General features: G+C 43.9%; 1 protein-coding gene across 3 annotated transcripts in view; it reads right to left on the bottom strand.

Annotated features, from left to right (window-relative positions):
- Positions 1-273: 273 nt before the first annotated feature.
- The window catches only part of APMAP (adipocyte plasma membrane associated protein), a 38,857-nt gene continuing 18,593 nt past the window's right edge, over positions 274-20,537 (bottom strand). For 2 of the 3 annotated variants that reach the window (XM_081097572.1, XM_081097570.1), the window contains 6 exons: positions 13,288-13,380; positions 11,473-11,589; positions 9,714-9,888; positions 8,987-9,121; positions 8,342-8,534; positions 274-2,833 (listed from right to left, as the gene is read on the bottom strand). In XM_081097572.1, coding sequence (XP_080953698.1) covers positions 2,624-2,833; positions 8,342-8,534; positions 8,987-9,121; positions 9,714-9,888; positions 11,473-11,589; positions 13,288-13,380 — 923 coding nt within the window. In that variant the 3' untranslated portion in view covers positions 274-2,623. Of the gene's footprint in view, positions 2,834-8,341; positions 8,535-8,986; positions 9,122-9,713; positions 9,889-11,472; positions 11,590-13,287; positions 13,381-18,981; positions 19,169-20,537 lie in introns of all 3 variants that reach the window. The other variant, XM_081097571.1, reaches the window with a different exon arrangement.

The following is a 20,537-nucleotide window of genomic DNA, read 5'->3' as shown; positions in this document are numbered from 1 at the left end:
TTCCACAGTCACAGAACAGATCCTGGCTCAGTTGTGTGCTGGCTGTGACTCTAGGCAAGTCATTTACACACCAGCCTCAGCTCCTACCTGTAAAATGAGGCCCTATCTCCTTGCATCATTAAAAGGTCCGAGTACATGAAAACACTTTCTAAACTGTAGACCATTCTGCAAGTGTATAGTCATAATAAAAATATCAAAATGGGTCTTCTGTCCTATAAAAAGCAGTAATGAGTCATAATAGGGCTTTTATGATAGATAATAAAGAAGCACACAGTGAATGAACAACTTGATTTAATTTTAAAACCATGTTAGTAATTCACATTAGAGCAAATCCATTTTGTTTACAATAAAAGCGTATCACATATTCAAACCTAATAAGGTTATATTTTGCACCTCACCATGGCAAACTACCGAATAAAATACAGGAAATGACACTTTGAGACAAAAAGTCAACATCTAAATCAAATCAAGACTCCTTTGCTGAAAACTGTGAAAAGCAATTTACCAGCTTCTTTGTAACAGTAAAAATTAAGCACTAAAAGCAAAGCCCTTTCTTCTCATTCAAGAAGTCTACTTAACACCCAGCTGGTGTGGCTCAGTGGTTGAGCGCCAACCCATGAACCAAGAGTTCCCTGGTTCGATTCCCAGTGGGAGGTATGCTAGAGGCAGCTGATCAATGTGTCTCTCTTTGATGTTTCTATCTCTCTATCCCTCCCCTTTCCTCTTTCTCTAAAATCAATTAAAAACTATTTTTTTAAAAAGACGTCTACCTATTTAGGCCCCAAACATTTAAATTGATTTTTGTGGCAGAACGACAGGGTTTTACCCCATTATTCTTATATACTTGCTATATGGGGTACAACATTATCTATTTAAAATATTTAATAATCACTACTCAATTTCCTTTCCTATAAAGTTACATAAATAGTAAGTCATTCATCTGAGACAATACGGGTTGCACCACCTAGACTCAGGGGTGGGCAAACTTTTTGACTCGAGGGCCACAATGGGTTCTTAAACTGGACCGGAGGGCCGGAACAAAAGCATGGATGGAGTGTTTGTGTGAACTAATATAAATTCAAAGTAAACATCATTACATAAAAGGGTACGGTCTTTTTTTTTTTTTTTTTTTAGTAGACTGAAGCCAGTCTTTGACTCGGTTCTACTGTTGCTACATAAAGCCGGCCGGAGGAGGGTGACAGAGATGAGGCCACCGCTAGACTCCGGACTTCCTTCCCCCAAAATCAGGCTGACCAGGGCATGGGCGGAGCTGGCTACACTGGGAAAGGGAGGGAAGGGGTTGGAGGCCAGCCAGTGAGACAAGACACAAAGGTTCAGATTTCACCACAGCTCTCAATCCCCTTTGAACTGTATCATTACCTATTAAAATACTGTCCAGTCAAGTTCTTAAAAACTATCCCAGAAGCCCAAACTGTCCTTCAGGACATTTCTTCAGAAACAGGTATCAGCCCCACTCTGTAGGTTGGAAAACAGGGAGCAGTGTGCTATCAACTTACCCAAGAATGAATTAAGGCCGGAGGCAATGGCCTGAGGCTGCTGCTGCCCCCTGAGGGGTTCCCCAGAGGAACTGCTTGACCCTAAAACAAGATCCCAGCTAAAACGATCCTCACATCAGCATGGGTTGGAGTCAGATTTCAGTCACTGATAATTATATTTAAAGAAGAGAAGAAACTCCTAGGCAACACCATCACAAATGGTTAATCAGCATAAACGTTTATTTAATTATCATCACTACAGAGGTCTCCCTGACAAAACTATGACCAGTGTGTAGACATAGAGCAACTTTGGGCTTTTGACACTGAAGCAAATATGACATTAACACCCGTACTATCCACACCTGTGGGTCTAGAGGTGAGGAACAAAGGTGTGTAAATAGGACTGCCCTAAACTCACCCAGCTGCTGGGTCATTCATTCGTGTGGTAGGTTGTTCAGAGAGTAACCGGGTAGTCCTCTTGGAGCTTTTGAAATCATGCTTCTCCTATGCACTTACTCAGATCCCTGCCTGTATATGACAGGACCCAGGAGTTTTTTTAAAACCCTGTTATGAGCCGGAGGAGGTTGGGGGTGGAAGCAATGGGAGGAAAAGGCCAGGGGTGGAGGCCGTGCCCTGCTCAGCTCTGGAGAAGTCGTGCTGAGGTCAGCGCTTGCACAGGCCCTTTTGCACTGAGCACTCCTTGCCCTTCCTTTGCTCCTCCCCATAAGCAGGCATCACCCTGTTTTATAATGAAGATACTGAGGCTGGCAGGACAGAGCCAGATGCCTGGACAACTCATCTACTGCTCTAGCCATCAAAACTCTGAGGCCTGCTAAAAGTGCATCATGCCCCCCAAGTCCTAGAGAACTACCGTACTTAGAATTTTTTAAGAGAAAATGGCTTTACATGAACATATCTTCCAATGGCATATGCTATGCTTCCCTCTAAGTGCAAAGTCAAACCCAGGTGAGTCTGTCCTGCAGGGGCACATACCTCCCCAGGGTCACACCACACTTCCAAGGAACAGTGCTACAAGTGAAAAGCGCTGTGTCCATGGTGCCTCCTGGACCAGGTGGTGCCATGTGCCAACTCCTGGCACAGCCACGATCAGGGCTGCCATCAGGTGGCTAAAGAGACTGAAGGCTGAGTCTGCAGAGGAAGGGGGACCTGAAGGAGCCCAGGTAGAGGTACCCGTCATGCTCGTGCGCTTCGCTGATGTAGGTGGCCACCTGCCCATCAGGATCGTGCAGACTTCTCTGGATGGTACCACTGCTGCTGAGTTCTAGGGCGAGGCTATACCGTGGCACAAACTTCATCACCGTCTCCTGACTAAACAGCTGGAAGGGAAGCACAGTGTGAGAAGTTGACCTACTGACTAAAGAATGTGACCTTTTAAAAACAAGACAACAGACCCCCAATGGAATCGCGGATAGTAAGCCCACTTCACCAAACCAAGACTTCATTTATTTACAGTTTAGGCTCCCCCAGAAATGGAATCTTAAGCCAGTCAATCAGGAATCAGTCCCTAATGAGCACTAGTTAGGTCATCTGCCTGACAGCCCTGCGCCCCCTACAGGAAAGTGACCTTGCAGCCACCAACATGGTTTTTGCTCAGTGTGACGTCCTTGTTCCTGTTCCCTTCTGCCTATAAAAGTCTCTCATTTTGTACAGCTTTTTGGAGCTGCTTTTTATCTGTTAGATTGCATGCTGCCCAGTTCATGAATCACTGAAAAAGCCAATAAGCTCTTTAAAATTTATTCTGTTGAATTTTATTGTTTAACAGACTCCACAGCCCCTCACCTTCTAGAAAGGGCCCAGCTCCTCCAGTAACGAGGAAGCCATATAGGGCAGGGCCAGGTCAAACCAGTTCCCTACTCCCAGCACAAGGCCTGTCCCACAGCAGGTCTCCCCCAGCCTTGCCCCTTGCCTGGGGCAGATCAGGCCAAGGCGCCTCCTGTTACTTGCATACAAAAGGCAAGGCTAACCCAGCCCGAGGACAGTGGCTATCCAACAGCCTTATGCGATACCCCCCAATCCTGCAATGTAGGTACCTCTGGATGCCCTGGCTGAACACAAAAGCACAAATCACATATGAGGAAGACACAGCATGACATCAACCCCAGAATGCCGGCTTAAAACCAGCACAGCCCGACGGGAATAAATGCCAAGCCCTCTGATTATATTTAAGATATTTCAACTGTGCAAGGTGCAAATGATGGAGATCTGAAAGCAGTTCACGTTAAAGACAAAAACCTCAGCAGGTCACATCAACAGTCCCTGCCCTATGAGACACGAGGCAGCTCTAGGCCCTCCTGCAGCCAGTGCAGAGACCAAAGACGCCCACGCTGAGCAGGCACCTCCAGGAGCCTAGCCCCTGGCTCGGCTGGGCCAAGAGGCTCCTGGAGCTATTGAAAGGTTTTAGCAAAGAAAAACATGGTGAGATACATAAATTTCTGTCAGAGCAGAAAGATAACATGTAGAAAATGATGACAAAGGACACCACTGCATAAGAACAGCAAATGAAATCAATAGTCAAAGTTCAGCCTTCTAATATAAGGGGAAATAGCCACACAATTACAGATGTCCAATGAATAATGTCTCCTAGTCACTGGAAATGTTCAAGTAGACATACAAGTTGACTGTGGTCTAGAACAGCCGTGGGCAAACTACGGCCCGCGGGCCGAATCCGGCCCGTTTGAAATGAATAAAACTAAAAAAAAAAAAAGGCCGTACCCTTTTATGTAATGATGTTTACTTTGAATTTATATTAGTTCACACAAACACTCCATCCATGCTTTTGTTCCGGCCCTCCGGTCCAGTTTAAGAACCCATTGTGGCCCTCGAGTCAAAAAGTGTGCCCACCCCTGGTCTAGAAGGTTCTATAGTGATGGATCAAAGTTGCATTACAGCTCAAAATATTCCACAAGGCTTTCCAGGACCCATGAAATCCCACCTCCCTTCAGCCATAGGTCCTCCTCTCTCCATTTTGTACCTAAGAGATCTCATCCCTTCTCGTTAGTTTAACTAGTCACTTTCCCAGGAAGCTCTCAAATCTCTGCCTCTATTTCCGATGCCCAGAGCTAAATTCCTCACTACCTGGGAATTTCCACCTGGACTTTCTAACAGCTCTTCAAACTCAACAGACTCCCCAGCTCAGGAGATGGGGCTCCTGACACCAGCTGCTGAAGCCAGGAACTCGGCCCTCACACTTAATCCCTCTCTCTCCAGCCTACCAGCCAGCACCCAGGAGTATTGTCATCTGTTGTGCATTACCAACCCTCCCTGGGCTCTGGCCACGCCTCTCCCGACCACTCTAACCACCTCCACACGGGCTCCCCAAGCAGTGGAACCCTCCTGCAAGCTGTTCTCCACACGGCAGCTAGTTATCTTTTTACAACCTTCTTTGTAACACATTACTCCCCTCTCAAACAGTTCAGTCAAGCAGCAGCGTGCGGGGCAAGTGAGGCAGGTGTGTGCAGACATACAGCAACTTTGGCACTGAGCAAAAGGGGAACCCCAGTGGCCTAGTCCAGGGAGTCAGTCTGAACAGGGTGAGGGAGAGTCCACACTGAGGGAAGGGAAAGGACAGTGAGGCAGAGTAGGGGGTCAGAGCTTAAGCAGGATGAGGAGGGTGTTCACCTGGGGAAGCTGTGCAAGTATCAGAGCCCCTCGGAAGAAAGGCTGGCCCCACAACATGGCCACGAGGAGGGAGGAGGCCCAGGCTGGTGCTAGAGCCCTAGCAGAGACCATGTGCCAGGGGACAATGGCTACAAATTGGTGACATTTGGGGAATCTGATCAAATAGGTATGAAGGATAAGGGGATCCAGGTTTCTCACTAATAGAAAAAGGAAGTACAAATACAAAAGGAAGAAAACTAGAATAGACCCTGGGTATTAAGCTGGATGTAGGGATACCAGCTTTACTTATGGTTTTCAATTTAAATAAACAGATGATAAATAAATGTAGGTGTAAATGTGTGTATGTACATTGTATATACATATATGTGTATACATGTATGACTACACATGCAAAATACATTCCCTGCTTTGTCCATGAGAGGGCCTGGGAGCAGTTATGTGGCACTTAGCCCCAGATCTCCTCTAGAAGGAACCAGGCTCCTTGAGGAAGTGGCTGATTCCAGAGCTGGGGTGGGGAAAGGATGAGATGAGCCAGAAAGTGAGGAACCACCCAAAAATAATAGGTGCATGTAAGGCCACGGAGCCACACTGAAGGGCTCTCAGTGGCCACAGCTGGACAACCTAAGTATCAAAGTAAATAATGATAGCCCTGCCGGTGTGGCTCAGTGGCTGAGTGTCAACCCATGAACCAGGATGGTTCAATTCCTGGTCAGGGCACATGATGGGGTTGTAGGCTCAATCCTCAGTAGGGGGCATGCAGGAGGCAGCCGATCAATGATTCTCTCTCATCACTGATGTTTCTCTCCCTCTCCCTCTCCCTCTCCCGTTCCCTCTCCCTCTCCAGCTCCCTCTCACTGCCTCTCTCTGAAATAACAAATAAATAATGATAGTAACAGATTATATAACCCACTGAGTAAAATAGGTAACCATAAGATAATACTGATATTTACTTAGTTATAAAGTGCCTCCCCACAATAAATTAAATAAAATATTAATTAATTAATTAAAATAAAATTTAAAAAAGTAAAGTGCCTCCCCACAAAATACTCATTAATTACAGAGGAAAAAAGGCTTCTTCACAGGGGAGAAGCCTGGCATTCACCACCGAATCAGATGAACTCCAGCACGGGACATGGTGGCAACAGCCCCCTCCTGCAGGACACACTGAAAGCCCAGCTGCACTCTGTGGTCTCTGCCAGAGATGCATACCCTGACTCTAACCAGGAGAAACACCTGCACCCAAATGGAGAGGCACCCTGAAATATAACTGACCCGCAACCTTCCAACAGGTCAAAACTGGGGAGCTGCTCCAGACCGCAGGAGAATGAGGAGGTGTGTTGGCTGGAGGCGATGTCTGATCCTGGGCTGAATAACCAAGGACATCACTGGGGCAACCGCAGCAACCTGAATGGGCTGTGCGGCTGGACAGGGCAGGTGTTCATGTAACTTTCCTGTCTGGGCAGGTGGTCTTGAGGGAGAGTGTCCTTGTTGTAGGAAATACACTAAGTATCTGAGGGGCATCAGGCAACAACTTACTTGCAAACAGTTCTTGAAAAAAGTTCTTCGTGCCTTTCTTGCTTCTTTTCTATGTCTGATATTGTATCAAAAATAAAAAATAAAAAATCCCCAATGACTTTGATCCCATTTTGAATAAAATCTAACCTCCTACAAGGCCGGGATCCTCACCCGCTTCTCCCACCTGCTATCGCCTGTCATGTCTCAGGTCACACACAGATGCTGAGCTCTCCTGCCCAGGGACCCTAACCATGTTCTCCGTCACCAGGAACACATCCCACTGCTCCAGCTCTCTCTCATATTTATGGCCTCAGCTCTCGAATCACTCATTTATTACTCGGTGCTGAGGATAAAGGAGTAAACTAAACAGAAAGTGCCTGCTCTGATGAAGCACACATTCTCTCAGGGAGAGGCAGCACGCACCACCGAGGGGCCACATCCTGGCTGCAGTAAAGCTAAGAGGGCCAGAAACTGAACACTTACTTCACTCAGCTAAGGGCATTATGTGCATATTCGCATTATATGTTTTCAGCATGTAATGAATTGCTACTATTCTTCCCACTTGACAGATGGAGAAACTGAAGCAGAGAGACCACATCTGGTCAGCTGGTGTGATCTTCGAAACTCTTCTTCTTGCCACTCTACCCTTCTGCCTCCTCCTAGATTCCAACGGAAACAGATGTTGGCTCTGAAGCCAGCCATACATAGAGGAGGATGTGTTCTTTCTGAACTAATCAGGATTTGCTACATTGACCGCTAAACTCAGAACAACACTGAAGGCCATGGAACAGCCTGACCGAGCAGGTGAATGCAGGCCCTCGCTGGGGCCCAAACACAGGGCCTGGCACCACATGGCCTCAGTAACTGCTGCCTGCTACCTTTCAGGACTTTAAGTTATAAATATTTTAATATCTATGCAAATATTCAATATCAATTTCAGATACTATTCAGCCTGTAAAAAGAAGCTTTTCAGAAAATAAAAGTTCTGTATGAAGGAAGTACCTGTATCAGCAAGTGACTCATCCCCACTGTAAAATGTGTTTTACATTCAGGGCATTTCGTGGAAGCCACTGGAAGAAAGAGTAGGATGCTCAACATTTAAAGGCTGTGTTGAATGGTCTTCTGGCCGTTGGCAAGGGTGAATGATTTGTTTTAAATGGGGAAGAATCGGTGTGCTAAGATGTCAAAGGGCAAAATCCTACGGAGAGGGGTGACTGGCAGGAGGTTCCAAGAAGGGAGGAGGGAGCAAGGCAGCATGGGTCCAAGGTGAGTGAGTTACATGTATGGCCACAGGAAGAGGCACCTGGGAACTCTTTGAGGAGAAGCAGTGTCAACTGCTGACAGGGAGGGGAAGGCCAGGATCCAGGGTTTGGAGGAGAAGAGAGACCTTAAAAAGCCATCTCAGAGCAGGAAGAGGGAGGCTGACAGGCAGGGTAGAGACACCAAAAGGTCATGCTGGTGAGGGTGATGATAAAAACGCCTAGACCAGAAAACCAGAAAAAAAAATCAAAGGGTCCAAATGTTTAAGTTTCATGTCATGCTGAAGAATAAAAGGTGTTTAAAGAAATCACTAAAAGTACTAAATATTACAAGCAGAACTAGAATTTTTAGAGCTATAAATCAAACTAGATCATAATTATATGCATCGTCTAATTATAGTTTTGAATCTTAGAATTACAGTTTTCAGTTACCTTAAAAATCATTCTTTTAATATAAGGTCTCTCGGATAAGAAATCCAACATTGAAAACCCAGGGTTGGGGCGAATGCTCGACATGCAGATCCAGTAACCCCCGGAGCTGCTGGGCCGGATGTTGTCTGGGAATCCAGGCAGGTTCTCCACGAACATGTCGACCCCTCCCTTCATCAGGCCAGACACGTAGACTCTGAAAAAGTCACCCAAGTAGGTATGAGCAGCAGCCACCCAATTTAAGTAAAAACTTTAGCCAACCACAAAATTAGTCTTGGTTCCAATAAGTTTATGAAAATAACTATAAGTATGTCCATTATGAACAAAAGTGCAGCTGCTGAAAGAGGCGCTCGAGCACTGGGCCCAGCTAGAGGCGGTTTAGGGAAAATGTGGTGCGCCAAGACCCACCGATAGGGAAGGCACATGGGATGTGCATCAGCATTAAATTAAGACTCTCCCAGATGGTGACACTCAAGTAGCTGAGACATGGGGGAAGAAAACACACCCTTGAGTATGATGTTTGACATCATTACACAAAGGAGAAGGTGCCCTGTCGATTCTCAAATTCTCTCAACTGACACCTCCACACCCACCCCGGGCACAAGGCTCTCTGGTGAACACGGGCCGCTCAGCAGATGCCACACGCACCTCCTTATCCTGGCCATGGTCAACTCTGCCACCAGGACGAAGTCCTCGTCAGGAGAAAGCTGCACTCCGTTAGCGAACCGCAACTGGTCCAGTAAAACCTTTACTTCTTTGGTCTCAGTATCGTACTCCAGCAGGCTGTGGGTGCCAACAGCAAAGGGTCACGCCGGGAGTCCACAACCCCCGTGCTGGGCTGGAGCCTGGCTCACCTCTGGGCAGGGACCTGCGGGAAGGGACTCAGCCTCACACTGGAGTGACAAGGCCCCTGAAGGCCCCCTGCTCAGACCTGGGCCCAGGCTGGCCCCTAGGAGCCCTTCCCCACCCACGGCAGCCCCAGGCATCCTCTTCCAGACATCCCCCAGTCATTCTCTCACTGACCGGGAGCAGGCTCAACACCACAGGGCCACCATGGCTCCAGCCTCACCAGAGTTCCCTTTAGAGAGACAACCTAAAACCCAGGCCTGCTTGTAGGTCTCTCCCAGACTGCCCAGACCACATCCTCACACGAACAGGCCTATTTTTATTCATCACATCAAAGAGAAAGTAAGGTCCCCTTGCTCTGTTCTGTTGCACCCATCACCCATTTCCAGAAGCCATTAAGGTCCTATCTGAAACGCTGAAATACTATGCTCAGAAACACTCCAAAGATTCCTAGAAGCAATCCGCTCTGCTAAAGCTACCCTGCCTGACTGATGATCTCACTGAGCAAAGATGTGAAATACACACTCACCGCCCATCATCCGTTCCCTCCATAACCAGAAGCAGAAAATCTCGTCTTTGCCATTTGCTGCTGGAATCTGTAAAATAAATCTTCCTCCCATCCCGAGTTATTGTAAGGTCGTTCACAAAGGACATTTTCCGCCCCTCGATGGGTATGTCGGAGGACAGCAACAATTTCACTTCACCTGAAGTGCAAAGAAGAAAAGGAGAAAAGGAAAGGAATGAAGAAAGGAAGGAAAGAAGAGAGTGATGCGCTTTTGTTCTAAGAACTCGTATCACAATAATTTTGAAATATTAATTAGCCTGATTTAAAAAGAAAAACGAAAATGAACCTCTCTATGCCATATGTCAAAAAATGCATTGCTTCTTACAATAAAGTGTTTTTCCGTTCTTTCATCAGTTAGCTGATGAATACTTTTAGACTACATTAAAGCAAAACCCTTCCTCTGAGGATGAGGAACTTTCTTTTATCGAGATCAACTGACTTAAAAGTTTATGTAAAAGGCAACACTCGATTTGTTTGTTTGAGAAAAATATAAAATGTTCTATTCATCTGCTTTTAAATAAAGAAATAAGAGTAGCTCAGTCAGTGAGGCTTGGTGGATTGAGTGTCATCCTATACACCAAGAGGCTGCCGGTTTGATTCCCAGTCGGGGCACATGCCCGGGTTCCGGGCTTGATCCCCAATAGGGGTGTGCAGGAGGCAGCTGATCAATATTTCTCTCGCTAATGTTTCTATCTCTCTCTCTCTCCCTCTCCCTACTTCTTTAAAATCAATAGAAAACTATTTTTTTAAAGAAAGTAGCTGATTTTTAAATAGTAGAACATTTATTGAGTGTTAAACTCTTTCCATGTATATCACTGAAATCCTCACAACAATCCCACAAGGAAGGCTACTACATTATCCCTATCATGGATGAGGACAGTGTTCACAGCGAGACTAAGTAACCTGCATAGTCACACAGCCAGCCAATAGCATGGCAGACCCATGCAGTTGGTCTGCAGTGCCTGGACCCAGGGCCCCACGCACCTTCCATGATAACAAACTCCTCCATGGTACGACCCTCCCCTGCCAAAGCACATACAGCGAATGCTATGCCACTGGTCAAGATGACATCATGACCAGACAGGGGAAAGGAACGGGAGGAGAAGCTAGAGAAAGAAAATGAAAAGACATAGACGAAGGATAAGGATAAGAAAAGACTGAGAGGCAGAAAACAAACAGGAAGACAAGACGTCAAGAGAAACACAGAAAGCCCAGCCAGCATGGCTCAGTGGTTGAGGGTCGACCTATGAACCAGGAGGTCATGGCTCAATTCCCAGTCAGGGCACATGCCTAGGTTGTAGGCTCGATTCCCAGTGTGGGGTGTGCAGGAGGCAGCCGATCAATGATTCTCTCTCATCACTGATGTTTCTACCTTTCTCTCCCTCTCCCTTCCTCTCTGAAATCAATAAAAATATTTTTTTAAAGAGAGAGACAGAAAAATAAAGATGGATGGATGAGGTCTAATAACCTCCTCTTGAGACCTGTGGCTAAAACACAAACGCCGGAGGAAATTAGGGTGCTGACAAAATGTACAAGTAAGGATTTATATGGTGCTTATGCTAGCTGATGTTTGTAAGGAGATGCTTGCAGTACTATTCAATGAGTAAGAAATATCAGAGTCTCCAGCTGACTGTATTGAACAAATTCTCTTAAGTTCACTTATGCACATATTGTTTAAAAAATCTGAAATCATCACAGAAGGAAATAAGATATTGTCACATACGTGTCCAGGGATTCACTTCAAATAGTCCCTTGTATGCGTCAACCACAAAAAGGGTCCCATTGGGCCCCACCCGGATGCCCAGGGGTCTTCCACAAGTAGGCTCGTCGTCTCGGGTTTCTAGGGAAAGAAACGGACAGGAATCAGTGGCTGGTCTGTGCCCCCATTAGTGTGTAAGCACCTCATACCACCATCCCTTCCTAAATTTATGCATAGTTCTATATACCATGCAATGGGATACAGACCCGCACCCCAGTATTCTAGCACCTAGGATTTAGGACAATTGTCCAGCATGTCCAGAGGGACCACCTGAGAATCCAGGTCTGGGCATTTACACAGCAACTAGTACCCAAGAATCATGTTCACATCAGCATCCCAAGACTTGAACAGTTAACACAGGGATGTCATCAGGACCCAGGCCTCGATTCCAGAATCCCCACAGAACCTCAGGAGCTGGGAGGTTCATCCCAACGGCCTGATCTAAATACTCTGCCCATCTAGTAGCATAGTTTTCTCTCCTCCTGGCATAAAGGGGGAGTTCTATTTTATTCCTTAGGTTAACTCTCTTGCTCTACTACCTACACTCTTTTAAAACCTTTGGGGCCCTAGCTGGTGTTGCTCAGTTTGTTGAGTGCGGTCCCTGGCACCAAAAAAGGTTGCAGGTTCCATTCCTGGTCAGGGCACATGCCTAGGTTGCGGGTTTGATCCCCGGTCCGGGTGTATGCAGGAGGCAGCTGATCAATGTCTCTCTCACATGAATGTTTCTCTTCCTCTCACCCCCAGCCCTCTCTCTCTAAAATCAGTAAAACATATCGTCAGGTGAGGATTTTAAAAAACTGTGGCAATGCATATTTCCTGCAGGGTGCCCACTGTGGGGTGCCCACTGTGGGGTGCTTGCAATGGAGTGCTGAAAGCAGATGTTCACTGCAGGAGTGATTACAACAGGATGCTTCCTACAAGGTGCTTACTGCAGAGTGTTCACTGCAGACGCAGTTACAGCAGAAGGAGGGTGCTTGCTGCAGGGTGCTTACCAGAGGATACTTACAGCCAAAATATGGAGTGGAAAAGGGCAGGTTAAAGAACCAAATGTAAAGTATGAGTCCACCCCATACAACCATGGGTGGCTGTGAGTTTTCATGAACAGAAAGATATCTGAAAAGTTATTCACTAAAATGTTAATAACAATTACATCTCAGAAGACTCCGGGGTGATTTTTACTTTCTTCTTCGAAGATACTTTTGTGTTGTTTGCATTTCACAATGAAAAGGCATCACTTAAAAAAGACATTTCAGCTATTAAAAAATGATAAGAAGAAGTCAGGACTACCAGTGTTTAAACAATAAGATTTTTCTACTCTAGTTTTCTAAAATTCGAGTGACTTCAGGGTATTTTCACTTTGAATGACACTGCTGAAATTCCTAAGAAGCTAATGTAGGAATCACATTTAAGTATCCAAGTAATGACAAAGCTGTCTGCTTTGTTATGGTAGCATATCAACAAACCTATTAATTTTCAAGTTACCTTAAAAGTGAGCATGGGCCTCTGCAGAATAGAGAGGGGTGGAGCTAAGAGTAAGCGGCAGGTGCCATGGCCACTGCCTAGCTGGGAAATTGCAATGAAGGGTGACAACCAGGCACCGTGAGGTCCAAGGACCACCAGCAAATGAAGAGCATGTGATAACACCCAAATCAGCCTATCGCCAGATGATCATGGCTCTTTTTCTCCAAGGGTGAACCTGACTTATGGTACATAAGGCCATTTTGCACCTTTCTGAATGACGAGACAAGACATACATGGGGAGGACTGGGACTAACTTACTGCATGGGCCCGACCCAAACCGGGCGATGGTATCTATTTCACCGTTTTCAATTTTTATGACCCGGCCATCTGCGGTACCAGTAAATATCACATCTGTTTAAAAAAATAAAAAGAATAAGAGTGTTACTGAGTTGGCCTAAAACTGTGATCATATTACCTTCTTCTAAAACATATGTGGCTTACTGGCCATTTTCATCTCCAGAGAAGAAAAGGCATTTCTGAAGATGGAGGAGAAGTGATGTCTGGGAACAAAAAGTCCTTAAAATGTGCAGCAGTAAAATTGTGGGGTTTTGAGGCATCTGCCTGTGGGTTTGAACTAACACTGGAGCAAGGGTGCAGCAGACACCAGGCAGTGATAAAACCACGAGGATTTTCTACTTTCAGAAGAGTACAGGCTCGTGGGCTAGCACTCAGGGGCACGTGCTCATGTCTGCCTCACATCAGTGTCTGCTGTTGAGGCTGATCAGATCCAACTAAAAGAGAAGAATTGCTAGGAGGTCCCTCAGTATAAGATTAAAGCACAATAGGTGCTCACTTCAGCAACACATACACTAAAATTAGAAAAAAACAGAGATTAGCACTGCCGCACACAAGGATGACATGCAAATTCATAAAACATTACATCGTTTTAAATATTTATAATAAACTCTAGGGCAACCACTAAACAAACTATAACAGTAACTAATATGCTAAGAAAAAACAGAAAATAGAATGAACCACAAAAACTACAAAAGGTAGAGAGTAGAAGACAAACTTAGGAGCAAAAAATAAGGTCAATGAATAGAAAGCAGTAACAAATATGGTAGCTACTAATCCAACTGCACCAATTTGTACTTTAAACATCAATGGTCTCAACATGCCAAGTAAAAGACAGAGACTTATAAGTCAGAGTAGATTTAAAAAAAAAGCACTCAACTATACCCTGTCTATAAGAAACTCACTTTAAATATAAAGACACATATAAGTTAAAAACAGAGGACCAGAGAAAGATGTATCACGCTAACACTAAACAAACAAACAAAATCTAGAATAACTATATTAATTTCAGACAGCCAACTTCAGAGCAAGGAAGTTGTCAAGGGGGGGGAAATGACATTATAATGATAAAGGGTAAATTCTCCATGAAGATACCTTTAATGTGTATGTGCCTAATAACAAACTGTCAAAATACATGAGGTAAAACTGATAGGACAAGGAGAAATAGACTAATCCACTATTGGAGTCGGAGACTTGAGCATCCCTCTATCAGAAATGGAGAGGTCCAGCACCCAGAAAATCAGTAAAGATATAGTTGAGCTAAACAGCACCACTGATCAACTGGCTATAATGAATACCTATCAGCTGGGTAATGCAAGCATACCAGAATATACATTCCTCTCAAGCTCACATGACACATTCACCAAATTAGAACACATTTTGGGGAATAACAAACACACCTTAACAAATTTAAAAAGTTAGAAATTACATAATGCCTACTCTCAGATCACAATGGAATTAAACTAGAACAGAAAGATATCTGGAAAAATCCCAAAATACTTAGAAATTAAATAACACATGGGTCAAAGAAGAAATCTCAAGAGAAATTTTAAAATTTTTGAAGTAAATAAAAAAAAGCAATTTATCAAAATTTGTAGAATGCAGTAAAAGCAGTAATTTGAAATTTTCAGTACCAAATGCATATATTAGAAGAGAAATCTAAAATCAACCATCTAAACTTCCATCTTAGCAAACCAAAAAAAAAGAAACCAACAAAATTAAATCTAATATAAGCAGAAGAAACAATAAAAATTAGAGCAGATAGCAATGAAATTGAAAACAGAAAATCAACAGAGAAAAATCAACAAAACTAAAAACTAGTTCTTTAAAAAGACCAATAATATTGATAATCTTCTAGCCAAAATAAGAAGAAAAAAGAGCAAATGCAAATTATCAATCTCAGAAATGAAAGAGGGAACATCGCTACAGACCCCAAAGACATTAAAAAGATAATAAAGCAATATTATGAACAATCCTATGCCCCAAATTTGGTCATCTAGATAAAATGAACCAATTCCTTGACAGACACAATCTGCCAAAACTCATATAAGAAGAAATAAGATAATTTGATTAAGCCTATATCTATTAGAGAAAAGAATCAATAATTAATAACCTTCCAAAACAGAAAACACCAGACTAAGATGGGTTAACCAGTGAATACTACTGCCAAACATTTAAGGAAGAAATGGTACAAATTCTCTATAATCTCTTCCAGAAGACAGAAACAGAGGGAATACTTCCTAATTCATTCTTTGAAGTCAGCATTGCCCTAATACCCAAACCAAAGTCATTATAAGAAAACTATAAACCAATATTTCTCATGAACAAAGATACAAAAATCCTCAACAAAATATCAGCAAATCTAACCCAACAATGTATAAAAAGAATTATGCACCCAGCCCTAGCTGGTTTGGCTCAGTGTATAGAGCGTCGGCCTGCTGACTGAAGAATCCCAGGTTCGATTCCAGTCAAGGGCACATGCCTGGGTTGCGGGCTCGATCCCCAATAAGGGTTGTGCAGGAAGCAGTCATCAATGACTCTCTTTCATCATTGATATTTCTATCCCTTTCTCCCTCTCCCTTCCTCTCTGAAATCAATAAAAATAACATAAAAATAAAAAAGAATTATACAACCAAACAACTGGGACTTATCCAGGGTGTGTGAGGCTAGTTCAGCATTTGAAAACCAATTAAGTAACCCACAACATTAACAGGCTAAAGAAAAATCACATATCAGTAGATGCAGAAAAAGCATCTGACAAAATCCAACAGCTATTCATGATAAAACTTTCAGCAAATTAGGAAGAAAGGGGAACTTCGTTAACTTGATAAAGAGCATCTATTAAAAAAAAAAAAAAAAAACCAACTACAGCAAATATCCTTAATGGTGTCAAACTAGAAGCTTTCCCACTGAGATAAAGAATAAAACAAGGATGTCCCTTCTCACCTTCATTTACAATATTGTATTAGAAGTCTTAGCTCATGAAATAAGACAAGAAAAAGAAAAGAAAATCAATACAAATTGGGAAGGAAAAAATAAAATTGTCTTTGTTCACAGATGACAAAATTCTCTATGTAGAAAATCCAAAAGAATCAACAACAAACCACCCCCCAGAACTAATAAGCAATTATAGCACAGTTGTAGGATATAAGGATAATATACAAGTCAATCACTTTCTTTTATAGTAAGTAAAATTTGAAATTAAAAACAGGATACCATTTACATTAGCATCCAAAAGAAGGAAATATAGAGGTCTAAATATAATAAAATATATAGAAGATCTATATGAGAAAAACTATAAAACTCTAACGAAAGACCAAAAAAAAAATACATAAATGGAGAGATATCCCATGTTTATGGATATGAAGATTCAATATTGTCAACATGTCAGTTCTTCCTAACTTGATTTATATATTCAAAGTAATTCCAATAGAAATACCAGCAAGTTCTTTTAATATACATATCTGCAAACTGATAATAAAGTTTAAATACAGAAAAGCAAAAGATCCAGAATAGCCAACACTATACTGAAGAACATCAGAGGACTGTCACTACTTGACTTCAAGACAGCCACTTCGGAAGACAGTTTGGTGGTTTCTTACAAAATGAAATATATTCCTACCACAAGATCCAGCAACTGTAATCTTTGGCATTTACCCAAATGAGTTGAAAACATGTCCACACAAACATCTACATGCAGATATTTATAACAGCTTTATTAATAACTAGAGGCCTGGTGCACAAAATTCGTGCATGGGGCGGGGGGTCCCTCAGCCCAGCCTGCACCCACTCCACTTGGGTACCCCCGGGGGATCACCCCTAACCTCTTTGCCTGCCTGCCTGATTGCCCCTAACTGCCCTCCCCTGCCAGCCTGGTTGCCCCCAACTGCCCTCCCCTGCTGGCCTGATCTCGCCCCTAACTGCCTCTGCCTGCCTTATGGCCCCTAACTGCCCTCCCCTGCTGGTCTGATCTTGCCCCCAACTGCCCGCCTCTGCCAGCCAATTTGGTTCTGATTGGTCAGTTTCTATGCCAGTCAGCATCAAAAGCTCCGCCTCCTAGGCAGCCATTGGCTCCTCACAGTTGACCCAGATTTGGTTATGATTGGTCAGTTTCTATTCCAGTCAGTGTCAAAATCTCTGCCTTCTAGGCAGCCATTGGCTCCTTACATTCACCCAGATTTGGTTCTGATTAGTCAGTTTCTATGCCAGTCAGCATCAAAAGCTCTGCCTCCTAGGCAGCCATTGGTTCCTTAATTCACCCAGATTTGGTTCTGGTTGGTCAGTTTCTATGCCAGTCAGTGTCTCTGGGCCTATCAACGGGGCCTGATCAGAAAGGCAAGGCTGATCAGCAGCCCCAGTGGAGGCCTGGAGAGAAATGGAGGTGCAGCTGTTGGCCAGGCGGGGAGAGAAAGAGAGGCAAGTTCTGATCAACGGCTGCCACAGAGGCTACAGATCAGACTCTTCCCTCTCTCTCTGCAGGCCTCTCTCCGGGCCTGATCTGCAGCCCCCTAGGCAGTCAGTGCTGGGTCCAGGCACCTGCAGCGGCCCAGTCAGTGCTGGGTCGCCATGGCAACCCAGCACAGACTTCCAGTCTGGTCGAGCCTTTGGTTGTTATAAGCCTGGCTCTTTATTATATAGACTAGAGCCCGGTGCATGAATTCATGCACCAGTGGGTTTCCTGGGCCTGGCTCTCCGACATCCCCCAAGGGGTCCCAGATTGTGAGAGGGCACAGGCCAGGCCAAGGGACCCCACCCATGCATGATCGGGGCAGGGAGAGACATGGGAGGTTGGCTAGTCGGGGAGGAACTGCAGGAGGGCTCCAGGGCTTGTCTGGCCCATCTTGCTCAGTCCTGATCAGCGAGACCCCAGCAGCAAGCTAACCTACCAGTTGGAGCATCTGCCCCCTGGTGATCAGTGCACGTCATAGCGAGCAGTTGAGCGGCCTTAGCATATCATTGGCATATTATGCTTTGATTGGTTGAACAGGCAACCATACACTTAGCATATTAGGCTTTTATTATATAAGATTGCCAAAACTTGGAAGCAACCAAGATGTCCTTTAGTCAATGAACAGATAAATAAACTGTAATATGTCTAGGAAATGGAATATTATTCAGGGATAAAAAGGAAAGAGCTATGAAGGCATGAAAAGACATAGAGGAACCTTAAATGCATATGACTAAGTGAAAGAGGCCAATTTGAAAAGCTGCATGCTGTATGATTCCAACTATATAAAATTCTGGAAGACAAAAACTATAACAGCAGTAAAAAGATCAGTGGTTGCCAGGACAAATCGAGGGGAGGGAGGGATAAATAGACAGAGCACAGAAGAATTCTTAGGACAGTGAAACTGCTCTGTATGATACTAAAATAATGAATGCATGTCATTATACATTTGTCCAAACCCACAGAATATTCAACACCAAGAGTGAACCCCAATGTAAACTATGAACTTTGGGTGATAATGTGTTAACCGTAACAAATATACCATCTGGTATGAAATGCTAATGGGGGAAGCTGTGCATATGTGGGGGGAGGGGGTATATGGAATATTTCTTTACTTCCTCTTCATTTTACTGTGAGCCTAAAACTGCTCTAAAAAATAAATATTGATTTAAAATTAAAACACATTAATTGGTGATTGATTACTCAAGTACCTCCTGGGCTGATGCCTCCCTCCAATGTCAGCAACACGCCAGCCATCCCTCAGGATAACTTCCAAATGAGGCAGCAGCAACGAGTCCCTGGGGGCCTCCCTGGGGTTCACACCTGCAGGAGGCTAACTAGATAGGCCCCTCTGTACCTAACCAGAAATGTCACCAAGAAGATAACCAGCTCCTTTATCTGGTGACAGAATACAATGAGATGTTAGCCCAAGTGAAAAGGGGACAAGCAAGAAAAGCATTCTCTTTGAAAGTTTTTTAAAAATCACTTTAACTCCTCCCAATTCCAGATTTGATTTCCAATATTTGATTTTTCTGCCCCCCAAAAACCCACAAAACTTGTAAAATGTATTAATAATAAACAACAATGTCTTTTTAGAGGAAATATAAAGTTCTATCATGAAGTACCTATCACTCTTGAAACAATTTTGACTTTGCAAATCAAACAAACAATTTCAAAAAGACACCAGTCTTGCCTGGTCAGCATGGCTCAGTGGTTGAGTGTCGACCCATAAACCAGGAGATCATGGTGCGATTCCCAGTCAGGGCACATGCCCAGGTTGTGGGCTCGATCCCCAGTGTGGGGCATGCAGGAGGCAGCCGATCAATGATTCTCACTCATCATTGATGTTTCTCTCTCTCCTTCTCCCTTCCTCTCTGAAATCAATGAAAATATACTGAGGGAAAAAAATGCACCAGTCATGGGCTCCTGCATCAAACAGCAGGTCTGGGAAAGACAAGCAGTCAATGTCATGTGAGAAGCGGCTCTGACCTGCCTTCAGTACAAAACAGAGGAGCACCCCCAATGCAATGGCCACCACTACTCCTCAGAAAACATATTGGACTTTGGAATGAGGAGCAGAGTGCTTAGTTCAGCTGCTCAGAAATCCTCACACCATTTTAAGTACAGCACCTTTTCCTTTATTTTTTTTAATTTTATTTTATTGTTTAAAGTATTACAAATAGTAGTACATGTGTCTCCTTTTTTTCTCCATTGACCTCCCTCTGGCCTCCCTTAAACCCTGGCACATACCTTCACTACCCCTCTTCTCCCCCAGGGTCTTGTATCCATTGGTTATGCTCATACGAATGCATACAAGTCCTTCGGTTGATCTCTTACTCCTCCCCTCAAACCTCCCCTGCCTTCCCACTGTAGTTTGACAGTCTGTTCGATGCTTCTTTGCCTCTGTATCTATTTTTGTTCATCAGTTTATGTTCTTCATATTCCACAAATGAGTGAGATCATGAGGTATTTATCTTTCACTGAGTGATTCCAAAGCTTAATACTCAAGTATTAGAGCTAGACCCAATTCTAGTTCTTAGGTTTGGTGGAAATATTGAGAATCGTTCATATTCTTTTCAAAAATGAAACTGATACAAAGAGAAATCGAGCTAAGAAACAATGTCCTGTCAAGAAACACCTACCAACTTTGATAAATGAACTAAACATCAATGTCTGCATTTTTCATTTTTCCTTCCATTTTAATGGATCATATACTTTGAGTACAATAAAGTATTCCATAGATGTGAAGTCAAATCATCCAGGACTA

This window comes from Myotis nattereri (assembly GCF_964212035.1).
Source record: "Myotis nattereri genome assembly, chromosome: 8".
Taxonomy (NCBI): domain Eukaryota; kingdom Metazoa; phylum Chordata; class Mammalia; order Chiroptera; family Vespertilionidae; genus Myotis; species Myotis nattereri.
This window is presented reverse-complemented; position numbering and strand designations above follow the sequence as displayed.